At 35.2% G+C, this 13,488-nt stretch overlaps 1 protein-coding gene across 1 annotated transcript in view; it reads left to right on the forward strand.

Moving 5' to 3' along the window:
- The window catches only part of LOC147389118 (SNARE-interacting protein KEULE-like), a 53,068-nt gene that overhangs the window by 10,734 nt on the left and 28,846 nt on the right, over positions 1 to 13,488 (forward strand). The window contains exons 8-13 of the mRNA XM_086417650.1: positions 8,902 to 9,030; positions 10,564 to 10,755; positions 10,838 to 10,921; positions 11,033 to 11,131; positions 11,214 to 11,290; positions 13,043 to 13,139. Of these exons, the coding sequence (XP_086273776.1) occupies positions 8,902 to 9,030; positions 10,564 to 10,755; positions 10,838 to 10,921; positions 11,033 to 11,131; positions 11,214 to 11,290; positions 13,043 to 13,139 (678 nt within the window). The remainder of the gene's footprint in view (positions 1 to 8,901; positions 9,031 to 10,563; positions 10,756 to 10,837; positions 10,922 to 11,032; positions 11,132 to 11,213; positions 11,291 to 13,042; positions 13,140 to 13,488) is intronic.

Raw genomic sequence — 13,488 nt, forward strand, 5'->3', positions numbered from 1 at the left:
CTATCAATGGCAAGATGTTAGAGATGCTGAGCAATATGCCAAGATTGTTGAGAAGAACCGACCATTCCAATTATTGACAGGGCTGAATTCAGAATTTGAGTATGCTCGCACCCACTTGCTCAACCGCGATCCTCTTCTTAACCTTGAGGAAGCATATTCATATGCTCTACCGGATGAGAGTCGGCGTATTCCTCTACCTCCTTTTATTTCATCCATGGCAGAAAAATCAGCAATGGCAGTTCACTCTACCCGGCCTTTGCCAACTACGCTCACTTCATCTGCTCCTCTGCTTCCACTGCTGGATCGACGTGCTAATTCTGGTCATCAACGTGGAAGATGTGATCACTGTGGTAGACTTGGGCATATTAAAGCCAACTGTTACACTCTTCACGGGCGCCCTTCAATCCAAAATAATTAGGACCGTTATCGATCATCAGATGTAGTTGTTAATCATGATCATTCTACCACTTCCGAGGACACAAATACCACTGTTACTCTTTCTCAGGCTGAGTTGGACAAGTTCAGAGTTTTTCTTTCAACAGGATGCTTCTCAATCCACACCAACATCCACCTTTGCTCATTCAGGTACTTTTACGTCTGCAAATAATGTTTCTACAACTCCGTCTTCCTCCTGGATTATTGATTCAGGGGCATCAAACCACATGACTTGTATGTCTTCATCTTTTCAGTCTTATTCTATTTGTTCTGGTCAACTCAAGGTCCGTCTTGCTGATGGCTCTTTTTCTTCTATTGATGGGAAAGGACTTATTCCTATCACCCCTTCACTACCCTTGTCAAATGTACTACATGTTCCCAATCTTGCTACTAATCTCATTTCTGTTAGTAGTCTTACTAAACTATTGAACTGTAGGATCACATTTTCCCCCTCATATTGTGTGTTTCAGGATTTGGTGTTGAAGAGATGATTGGCAGTGGGGATAAGGATGGTTGGTTGTACCTGTTGAATGCTCCTCTTTAGTCCAGTGGTTCTCAAGCCTTGCTTTCTACTTCTCAACCTTCTAGTGATAATAAACAACGAATAATGCATTGGCATTTTCGTTTATGACATGTGTCTTTTGGATATTTAAAGCATGTAATTCTGTCTTTATTTCAGCATGTGTCAGCTTCAGATTTATGTTGTGAAACGTGTCAGCTTGCCAAACATACACGTTCAGTTTACCCTATCAGTTATAATAAAAGTTCTGTTGAACCTTTTGATCTTGTTCATTCTGATGTTTGGGGACCATCCCCTATTCCTTCTCTGCTTGGGTATTGTTATTTTCTTCAGTTTATTGATGATTTCAGCCGGTGTACATGGGTATATTTATTTAAAACAAAAGATGAAGTCTATGGGATTCTCAAGACCTTTCTCGCTATGGTTCGTACCCAATTCAATAAAACTGTTAAAATTTTCAGATCTGTTCAGGGCATTGAATACACCTTTCAGTCTGTCTAGAGATTGTGCAATGAATTAGGTATTGAACACCAGATGTCTAATGTGGGAACTCCACAACAAAATGGTAAATCCAAGCACAAAAATCGGCATATTGGGGACCTAGCTTGTGCAATCTCCATAGGAATGAATGTTCCACCTTCTTATTGGGCTTATGCGATTCTTACAGCGGTATATATTATTAATCGCACCCCTTCTCGTATCCTTGGCTTCTCCACTCCTTATTTGATCTTATATCGAGATCGTCCTATTTTTCAAATTCAACCTAAAGTCTTTGGGTGCATATGCCTTGTTCAAATTAAAAGTCAGGTGTGCTCCAAATTAGCTCCTAAAGCCCTGAAGTGTCTTTTTCTAGGGTACTCTCATACTCAGAAAGGATATCGGTTCTTTCATCCCCCCAGTCTTCGTCATTTTATATCCATGGATTTCTCCTTTTTTGAGCATGGTCCTTATGTTTCTGGGTCGATTGTATCTCAAGGGGAGTAGTTTCTATCAAATGTAATTCATATCGTGTTTCTACTGTTCTCTCCTCCTATTCCACTTCTTGTGCCTTCTTTGTTTGATCTTACTCCCTCCCACTCCCCTCCATTGCAGGTTTACTCTCGCAGGAAGCAGTTATAGGTCTCATCTTTATAGCCAGATTGTCCTACATCTTCAACACTAGCATCTCCTCTTGCCCATGTCTCACCTTCAATTATTGCTTCTTGTGCTCCTGATGATCGTCCTATTGCTCTTTGAAAAGTCAAACATATTTGTACTTATCCTATTTCTAATTTTGTCTCTGACAGTTCATTGTCTCCATCTCACCATTGTTTTTTGGTTTCTATTTCTTCTATGCGTCCACATTCTTCTTTTGTAGATGCCCTAGCAAGTCTTAATAGGAACGAAACTATATTTGAAGAATTGCATGCTCTTGAGAAGACTTAGAACTAGGAAATGGTACCCTTTCCTGCAGGATGAAAGGTTGTTGGTTGTCGTTGGGTCCTTATTATCAAACATAATCCTAATGGCTTTATTGCTTGGCTCAGACTCATGGTGTGGACTATCAGGAGACCTTTGCTTTAGTTGCCAAGATGCATATACTATTCGTGTTCTCTTCTCTTTTGCTGCTCATAGGTTGTGGCCCCTATATCAGCTTGATGTGAAGAATGCCTTTCTTAATGAAGACTTACATGAAGAAGTCTATATGACTCCTTGTCTCGATTTCTGCTCTCCTACTCATCATGACATGGTTTGTCGTTTGAGACGCTCTTTGTATGGTCTCAAGCAGTCTCCTCGTGCTTGGTTTGATAGATTTGCGGCTGCCATGGTACAATATGGCTTCCTTCGAAGTTTTGCTAATCACACTATATTTCTTCTTCATCTTAATGGTAAGGTGGCGATTGATTGCGCTTTTAAACGCAAATTTACCGGCGTTTGTGTCAAAATGTCGCGTTTCGAAGCTGAATCAAACACATCCAGCCGCTGCGTTTTGAAATTGCGTTAAATTTTTGCGGTTTGGAACGCAAATGAGAGAAGCGGTTTGAGGGAGCTTTTTTATTTTGCGTTTGTGGGAGTTTGAGATACCGAATAAACGGTTCATCTAAAAGACGTTTCTACCCCTCCCTATTTTCTCCATCGAATAGACGAAGACAGAAGCTTCTCCATCGAATAGACGAAGACAGAAGCTCTGTTCAACCACGACGACTGAAGCTCTTTCAATCTCTTTCTCGCACAATATCAGCCTTCACAGCACGACGATAGAAGCGCTATTGAACCTCTGTTCAACCTCTTTCTCGCACACACAGCAGCCTTCTCAAACCTCTCTCTCGCTCTCGGACACCTCTTTCTCTGTTTCATCTTGGTCTTCAATCGTCTAACACAGCTGCGCACAGCTGTTGGATCTCCAACTCGCACAGATCTTCGCAAAGCTCTCTCTCTCGCAGCAGATCTCACACAGATCTGCAAGGAGTTCGACCTCTGCATCAACTCTTACAGGTCTCTCTCTCTCTCTCTCTACATTGAAAATTAATTTAATTTCAATTTTTTTGTAAATCGAATACGATTTTTAGTTTGGGTTTTTGATTTAGAGAATGGGTTTTACCTGTATATCCATCACAGTATCGATCTCCAACTCAACTCACCAAGATTTGAACCCCAAACGAACAATAGATTCATATCTTCTCAGGTTTTAGTTCCCACAACTTCAATAGATTCATATAGTTTAGGGTTTTATAAAATTGGGTTTTCGATGTCGATTTATCAACCCAAATCTACAATGAATCTGGATTTTGATGTCGATTTGTTTATGTATTTTTATATTTTCAGGGATAATTTTCACTTTAATATAATTTTTTTGGATCGGAAATGATGAGAAATATATGTTAATTGTTATTATCTTTATAGAGGTAAATCGTAGGAGATTTTGGTTACGTCGGAACTCCAATTGGAGAACAGATAGGAAATTAGACATCTTTTAGAAACCTAAATCAAATATTGATAATATTTGATAAAAAATTTCTAACCAATATACATCGGTAAAATTCAAAAATATTATCTCTAGGAAACAATATAAGAATATGATAATAAACAATTCAAGAAGAAGAAAGACAGCAATTCAAGATAATAAACAATATGATATTTGAATTTTAGTTGATGTTTAAAGTAATTTTTTTAACTTGAATGGCAAATTACAGAACTATGATAATTGAATACCCTTCCACTTGCCTTTGTTCCATGTTTAAAGTAATTTGCTTGAGATTATAATATTCGTAACAGATATTGTTTGAGGTTGTAGCTAGATTTTATTGAATGTGGGAGTTCATAAAAATAAAAAATAGAATAAAATATAAACTTGGAGTTATACCCTTGGTTGTGCAATAATAATATTCTTAGCTCTTTTCAAACTACCAAAATTAAAATCCTAATTCATCCTGCATCAAAGTTCTTCCATAATTGGAAAATACACACAAAAAAACAGGGAAAAAATTAGAAAGTATGTTATTCTGGTTAGAGTTTGATTGCATTTTGTGATGTAATTATGTGACGACATATTTAGCTTTATGAAGAGGGAGCTCTCCTCAACATTAGCCATTGCTAGAATTGCAAATAAGTGAGAGACTACCATGATTAATAGGTCTCTAACTGCCTCAATGATGTTGTACAATCTCATCTCTTAATATGTGGCTATATTTTTCTATTTTTGAATGCTTCAAGTTTGATGCTAATGATCTCAAGATTGTACAATTTGAAATAATTTGAGTGAGCTTCATTCAAAAAGCAAACAAGATGCAGAATTATGGCGGAATTATCTATATGGTTTGTTTATTTTCGTTGGGATTAAATAAAAAATTAGTAACCTTGGGTATGATGTTAGTTTAGGAAATTTTTAGGAGTTTGATATTAATTGTTTACATCCTTTTTCGAGGACTATATGTAATTTCTCACCAAATAGTTCTAATTTTATGAATTTTATAGAGTTGTTTCTTTCCTGGTTCAATAATTTTGGAGTTGAAAATTTTATAGAGTTGTTTATATATTTACAGGGGTATTTTAGTAATTTTTGATGCATTCTGCGTACATTATGTTGGATTGTGTATTATGCAGGTATTTTGTTTATCAGGAAAATTTTATATGTCTATTTTTAAGAGGAGATGCTGTCGAAATTTCTATAGAATTATAAATTTTTTTATAATTTTTTTATAGATTTATAAACATTTTAAAATTAAAATAATTATTTTTTAATTTTTTATATTATTTTATTATATTTATATATATATTTAGTGTAATTATATGTATAGGGGTATTCTGGTAATTTTTATGCATTCTGGTTGCATTATCAACCTTAAGGGCATTCTGGTCATTTTACCCTACTACAGCAGATTTTAGAAGCTGTATCAAACAGTCCACAGTCAGATTCTAGTCAACAACACAGCAGTTTTAAAAAGCTCTATCAAACAAGTTTTTCAGCTTTTTAGATTCTGACAGCAAATTCAGACAGCAGATTCTGACAGCAGAAGCTGACAGCAATTTTAAGAAGCTGAATCAATCGCCCCCTAAGTCAGTTGCTCTCATAGTGTACATGGATGATATTGTTTTTATTGGGGATGATATTGGGGGATTTGCCTCTATTAAATCATATCTTAATTGCCAGTTTGAAGTAAATGACTTTGGTCATCTCGAGTACTTTCTCGTCATTGAGATTGCTCGATCACGATCTGGCATCTTCATTTCCCAACGCAAGTATGTTCGTGATCTCCTTTGGGCCACTGGCCAACTTGGTTATCGACTTGTTGATAGTCCAATTGAGCAGAATCATCGCCTGATTGATTTTGAGGGGGAGTTATTGTTTGATATTGGGCAATATCAACGCCTTGTTGGGAAATTGATATATTTGTCCATGACATGTCCTGATATTGCGTATGCAATCAGTGTTGTGAGTCAATTTTATGCACTTTCCTTGTACACCACACCTTGAGGCAACTACTTGGATCCTACAATATTTAAAAGGCTGTCCAGATCATGGTCTTCTATTTGCTAATCATGATCACTTGTAGGTTGAAGCATGGACTTATGTCGAGTATGCTGGATCAGATTTTGATAGAAGATCGATCTCAGGTTACTCTACAATGGTTGGAGGTAATCTAGTCACTTGGTGACGCAAAAAACAGGATGTGGTTTTCCGTTCTAATGTAGAAGCAGAATTTCGAGACATCGCACACGGGGTTTGTGAATTGCTATGGTTGAAAACGCTTCTCTTTGATTTGTTGCTTCCTGTCTCTTTGCCTCTATCACTGTATTGCGATAACAAATCAACCATTAGCACTGCAACCAATCCAATTCAACATGATCGAACGAAGCACATTGAGGTTGATCGTCATTTTGTTCGTGAAAAGATTCTATCCAGACAAATTTGTATTCCATTTGTTTCTTCCTCTCAACAGTTGGCGGCTATCCTCACCAAGGCAGTTAGCAAAACAATGTTTTGAGAGCGCTTTGTCCAAGCTGGGCATGCCAGATATCCATGTACCAGCTTGAGGGGGAGTGTTAGCATGGTTTTAAAACTCGGTTTCGTGTCTCGTCTCGTCCAGGCCCGATACCAAGTCGTCTCGGATGAGTTTTTCGATATGTTTGAGATGTCTCATTCAAAAAATCAAAAAATTAAGGTATTAAATCTCAGTCAAAAAAGTAACTGTTAGTTGGTCTCGTTCAGCTCCGATACCGAGTTAACCCTTGTGATACGTCTTGGTCTCGGACAAGTTTTAAAGCCATGAGTGTTAGCTATGGTTTTATATTTATTTTTAATTTTCTTATGTTCTTTATTTTTCTAAATAACATGTGACCCTTGTTGTAGTATATATATATTTGTGTAGATGAGTCAAATAGCTTATCACACTTTCTCTCTTCTCCAGAAAACCTAAACCTAAAATCTATTGCCAACTTTCCCATTCCATCCCTAATGAGCTTAGTCCATTGACGTTCCATCTTCCTTCAGATTTGACAGTTTGTTTTCTTTGAATCACAATACAAAGAATGTTATCCAGTTACCCCACTTCCCAATTGCTTTGGAAACGCAACATTTAAAAACCCTATATCTTCTAGAGAAGGTCTCACTCCATCAATACCTTCATATGGAATTACTGAAACTTATGGAGTAGACAACATCTACCTTCAAAAATTCATTTTTTTTCCAGAAAGTAAAAGGGAGCAACTTCCAAAGAACATTATCCCTTTGCTCCATTTGTCTGAAACTTCAATTAAATCACCTTCACAAATTTCTTCGGAAAATCCAAGAGGTAACAAAGAGATAAAAAGAAAATTCAATGAAGAGAACGACCTTTTATTTATGTTCCTCGACAAGTTGCTAAACTCCAATTTCACCCTAAACTTTTCCTGGTTGAAATTCGAATTTAATCCGAGGAAGCTCAATTCAACATCGTGATAGCTACTAAATGTGAATTTAAGGGGTTAGAGGATAAGGGGTTTGAGGATTAGGGCTTTGATACAGAATAGAGAGTAAAAAAGGTAAGGCTTTAGGACTTCTTTTCATACCCGTTTTTCTCATTCGATTTATTTAGTTTGTCATACAATCCCCGACTTGTACGTGTAATTCAAAAATTCACCAATCTTTGAATACGAGTGTTGTTTTGAAATAAAATTGTTTAGTTCGTTTCATTAATGTGCAATTCGTGAATTGATCCCGACTTTATTAACTATGGTGAGGACCTAACTTCCAGATATCTAATAATTAAGCCTGCTTAACCTGCAATTATTCCTTTGTTGACCGAATCAGTGATTTCTTTAGTGCTTGCATCTAAATTTAAATTTTTTGCTATCCAATTGGAGGAGGAACCATTGCATCCATATAAGGCATTAGGCTATGGACAATAATTATTATAGTCATGAACCAAGGTTTAAATTGAGTTTGAGGCAACGTTTTAGTTAGGAGAAAAACCAAGACTGTCTCAATTGAGACATACCAAAACATTTAATGTTTTGTTTGAGATGGTATGAGACTAGCCTATGGTCCTGAACTAGTCTCACATTCGATCATAAAGCAAACTTTTTTTGAAACAAAGGAAGAATAGGGCACATTTAGATACTTCTTGAGGCTACTACAATACTCGCATCTTAATGCAATTGAAAATCCTTACTATCAGCAAGTTGAAGGATGTAAATCACATTTGAAAAAGTGTGATTGAATTCTACAACAAAAACCACTTTGAAATGTGCTGGAAATTTTTTGGAAAGCAGGGTTTTGGGTTTTATAATTTTCCAGGAAAATATTTTTAGAAGGAATTAATTGTGGTGGTTAAAGAACTGTTTTGAAGTGGAGATAAATTAGGTTATGGTTTAAGGATTGGAACTACAATTCGAGGTTTATGCTTTCAAATATTAGGGTAAGAAAATATAGGAGGGAGTAGGGGAAAAATAAAGAAATGATTTAACTTCCTCATTTTATGCTTCAGCACATGTAAAACACAGAAAAATTTAAAATAATGCTCAAATAACTCAATCTTGCTTCATTCTAATCTGAAAATTACACATTTGTATTACACAAAACTCTAAATACTAATCATACTACAATTTAACTAAAACAGAAATCTGGACTTAAATAAAGAAAGTGATTAGAATTATAAAATATAAAATTTAATGAAAAAATGATGCCCCTGTTAGACTCATGCAATGAGCCTCCAAAGAAAATAGGTCAGAAAACCAATATTGTGTTCAAATCATGGGCCTGAAAACCAATGAGTGAGTTGTGGGTCAAAAGAAGGCAGGTCAAGCCTGGTTCTGTGGTCAAACTAGGTTCAATTGGACCTGGATTTCATTTTGAACATTTTTATGAATAGTTCCTATGGCTTAATGTCTCGTGTAAAATTGGTCCCACAGAAGGGAAGGAGGTTGTTGGAGGAGCGATTCTCTTCTCTAATTGTTTCATGCTTAATATCATATTTTGACTGCTACAGGGTTTCATCACTGATAACGAGAGAGCATTGGAGGAACTTTTTGGGGAAAATGTGGAGAGTTCTAGCCAATATGATGCCTGTTTGAACGTGATGGCCACCCGCATTGCTACAGTTTTTGCCTCGTTGAGGGTATGGACTTGGTACCCATGAGTGTTGATTCATGGTGATTAGAGACTATTGAATACTTATTGTTCTTCTTTCGTTTTTCATTTCAATTATGACAGAAATGAGATGAAAAATGAAAGTATAGCTTGTAGTGTTGATTCATGACTTCCCAGACATAACTGAATGAAAGGACAAGATTCCAAATTTTTGGAGTAAGGCTTTGATGATGATGATATTGGATGCAAGGCAATGTGCATGATTTTTTTATAGACAATAAAAATATGATACTTGTGGTATAAAGCATAGTCACCAAGTTGGGGTTCGGGAATAAGTCGGCAAGGGAAAAAGTCCAAAAAAAATGAAAAAATGGGGAAAAAATTGAAATAGTTTAAGACAATGTATTTTTTTTCCATTAAGTGGTGTTATCATTTATATCATCAAATCCTATTTTAGACTATAAGAATAAATGGTCTTTGGAAAAACCCTTTTAAAATAGCTTGCTCAGCGAAAAAAAAAAAAAAAAAAAATCACATTTTCTTGGTGTTTAAATCGTGACTTTTTCAAAAAGTTGTGATTTAATCGCCAGTCTTTAAAATCGTGATTTAAACGTGCTTTTTTGAAAAAGTCGGAGTGACTATTGTATCAAGTAATGTTTTCGTCAGCATTTTTGTGTTACTTGTAATTCACTTGTAGTCCTCTATAAATTTTACTACTTTTTGTTTCAAATCCCGAAAATTACACGAGAAAATGAATGCTTTATTCATCATAAAAAGAAAAGAAAAGAAAAGAAAAGAAAAGGCCGCTTCATAGATCAGGTACTACATGTGTGTGAACTCTATTCACTACTGAAGTACAGTGATATTACTAGCACTTGATTTTGTAACTTTTATTTCACTTGATTACGTCCATTTTGATTTTTAACTCGATTCATGTACTTTCCTCAATCCGAATAAGAGAATTGGATTTGTTTTTGCAAGCTTTTTCATTATTCTTTTTATAAATCAAACTATTTCGATAACCCATCTTGTTTTTTTCTTTTAAGACCTTTAGAAAACTTTTTGACCTTATTTGCCTTGTTTAATCCTTGTTTTGGGGACTAAGTATATGTAATTCAATGTCCCAACTCCCAACTATTTCACATCGGCTATGCATATCCTGTTCAACCTTTCCATTGCATGTTGTACCATGTTCTATGTTGAAGTAAGTGTACTTTAATATTTCACTTCATTTATTATTCCTATATTTTCACATGCATGGTTATTGACTATTGTTCAAAGTTTCATGCCATTTTGGAATTTTTCGACGGAACATTCCGGTTTCAGCCAAAACTGTCAGGAAACATCCATTCAAATTTTGGGAATGTTTCAAAATGTTTTGGTTGTGACCATTTTTGTTTTTCTCATGATCAAAACATTGCCTTGAAACAAGATTTTAGACCTTGCTTATGACCACCTCAAAGGTGGGAATATAATGTGTTTCTAATAAATCCAAATTTCAATTTCTTTTTTAGGTTTTTTTTTTTTGTCAAAATTTTATGATGTGTTTACATTTTCTCAGGAGTTTCCATTTGTTCGCTACCGTGCTGCCAAATCTCTTGATGCATCCACAGTGACAACATTTCGTGATGTGGTTACTACAAAGCTGGCTGCTTCTGTCTGGAACTGCCTGACTAAGTATAAAAGCACTATACCCCACTTTCCCCAGACAGAAACATGCGAGTTGCTCATCCTGGACAGATCTGTAGATCAGGTTTTACTTCCATTCATTATGCAGAATCATCTTATTCAATATTTAATATTTAATTTTTAATATGCTAAATTTGCACTTGTAGATTGCCCCTGTCATACATGAATGGACTTATGACGCCATGTGCCATGATTTACTGAATATGGATGGAAATAAATATGTCCATGAGGTATATTTTTCTACTCCAAAGTTAATTTGTAGATTATTGTTCTCATTTTAAGTTTTCTCTGCAGTATACTCTATCTGGGACGTTAACATATAAAGTATGTATATTATTTAGGTTCCAAGCAAAACAGGTAGTACACCTGAGAAGAAGGAAGTCCTCTTGGAGGACCATGATCCTATCTGGCTTGAGCTCCGCCATGCACATATTGCAGATGTATGGCTCAAGCTTTATTTATTTGAATCTTCGCTTTTTACATACATCAATCTGAATGCTTTTTGATTAACTTGTTTGGCAGGCTAGTGTACGATTACATGATAAGATGACTAACTTTGTAACGAAGAACAACGCTGCAAAGATTCAGCATGGTTCAAGGTTTATTGTATGGAATTCGTATTGCTCTATAGATATATTTATTTCTATAATTTAAGTTGATTAACATGATTCTGGGCCTCAATATTGTGGGATTAAGCATAGATGATGAAGATGAAGTCAAGTACCATGATGATCAGGTTTAGATGTATCTCTGTTAAAAGTTTCACCTTAGTACAATGTGGTGGTTTCGTTTGAAGTAACTGTCACTAGTATGCAAGAAGATCTTGATGATACTTGTCAAAAAAAATGGAACTTGATGATCCACCATCCTTTATTATATAAGGAAATTTCCAATGGAATAATCAGTTATTGCAAAGCAGGGTCAAGCCATTGGATATTATAATCTGATTAATCTAGAATATTTATAAAAAAAAAAAAAACAAAGAGAACTCCATTTTCCGAAATTTTTTCGTGTCATATACATTATGTTATACTGAGGTATTGCATACACCCTGACCCACTTTTTCAATCAACTATAAATTTATTTAAATTTTTTTTCAGCTAGTACTTAAATGCTGTTTATAATGATATAATTGTACACTTATATAACAAGGACATGGACATGTTTTGGTGTTTGACATAGATGTGACTTGTGAGGTATCTGATATGGTGTCTTCACAAGCCCACAAACATTGACACATCCATACACACTTATTATAATATAATTAGCCATATTTAATGTAGTTTAGCTCCATTTTCCATTTGGTGGTGCATCTGGAAGGAGATGAATAGTTGAGCTTTTGAAAGGAATAAACATACATACAGGAAGCAAGAATTTATTTTTTTTGGATTTTTGGAGGAAACTATTCGAGGAATTTTTAAGGTGTTCCTTTGAAGACAATGTTTAGATGGGAGATGGTCTGTAAGGATAAATAGTGATCTTGAGTTTCTGCTGCTTTATTTAACTCCTTTCCTTGTAATTGGTAGGTTTTCTTGGCCTTCTTTTGTTCTATCTCCCTCCCCCTATATATGTATATGTGTGTGCTTGCACGCACGTGCTCCTGTGTATTCCAAAACTTAATAGATAAGTTTATATGGTAGATGTAAATCATCACCCTCTTTGTCTTTTTTCCTTTGTAGTGAATCATTTAAGTGAAGGGTGATATTTCCTTATGCATTAAGAAATGTGTTAGGATGTGTTGGCATGGATGCATGTGTCTATACATCTGTCATGAACCTAAAAGTGTTGTTGCTACCTAGTTGTGCATCAGTTTTTCAAAACTCTTTTTTTTTTAATATTGTGTACTTAACATGGAAGCATTTTAAAAAAGCAGCTCTCTCAAGTCTCAATGTGTGGGGCTAAAATGTTTGTATTTTTTTTTCTCATTGTCATCAATACATTTTTTACTTATAAAAACATGTGCTAAAATGATTGTTTTGTACTTGGTTTTGGATATAGTTTTGATCCACAGTTTAGATTGCTGTATGCAATTATTCCAGCTAGTAGAAGCTATGGGTTATCTACAAAAGTTACTGCAACAGGACACTTCTAGCATATAATTGTCATCAAGCTATGATTGTTTTGTTACTTCTTGCTTTCTTTATTTTGGTTCCTGACTTGAAATTTGTCTTGGGTAGTCTGAGAATGACCTGTCTGTTTTATTATTTAATTTTGCATAGGTTTACAGAAAAATTCTAGTATCTATAAAATCTCTCAATCGATTAGAATTGTTGTAAATTTTGGGCCTTTTTTTTCTTAGATACTATCTTGTTGCAGTATGTTTCTCACCACCAAGTTATTCTGTTGTATAGAGATGGTAGTGAGCTTTCAACAAGAGACTTGCAAAAAATGGTTCAAGCTTTGCCACAATATAGTGAACAAATTGACAAACTTTCCCTTCATGTAGAGGTGAGTTTATTGTTCTTATTAATGCCATACTAATGGTTGGATTCAGAATGGCTTGTATTCATTTTCCGATAGAGCATTTTGAAAGTTTTTTTTGCCATGAAGAATTGGAAATTTGGAATGTAAATATGCTAAATTTTATTCCATTTATGTGCGTATTGACTCATGCCATTTTACCCATATAAAACCTAGCCATGTTGTACATGTATTGTCATTGGTTTTCTTACAATAGTTTGACTTCTTGTGGACCAGATGTTATTTTGGTCCCTCTATTGCTTAGGAGAAGTGATGGGGATATCAGAAATCATGGCCGTTATGAATTGGACAAACTTTAGGGATGTAAGAGTATTTT

Source organism: Akebia trifoliata, chromosome 12 (assembly GCF_017979445.1).
Source record: "Akebia trifoliata isolate Shusen 1 chromosome 12, ASM1797944v1, whole genome shotgun sequence".
Classification (NCBI taxonomy): domain Eukaryota; kingdom Viridiplantae; phylum Streptophyta; class Magnoliopsida; order Ranunculales; family Lardizabalaceae; genus Akebia; species Akebia trifoliata.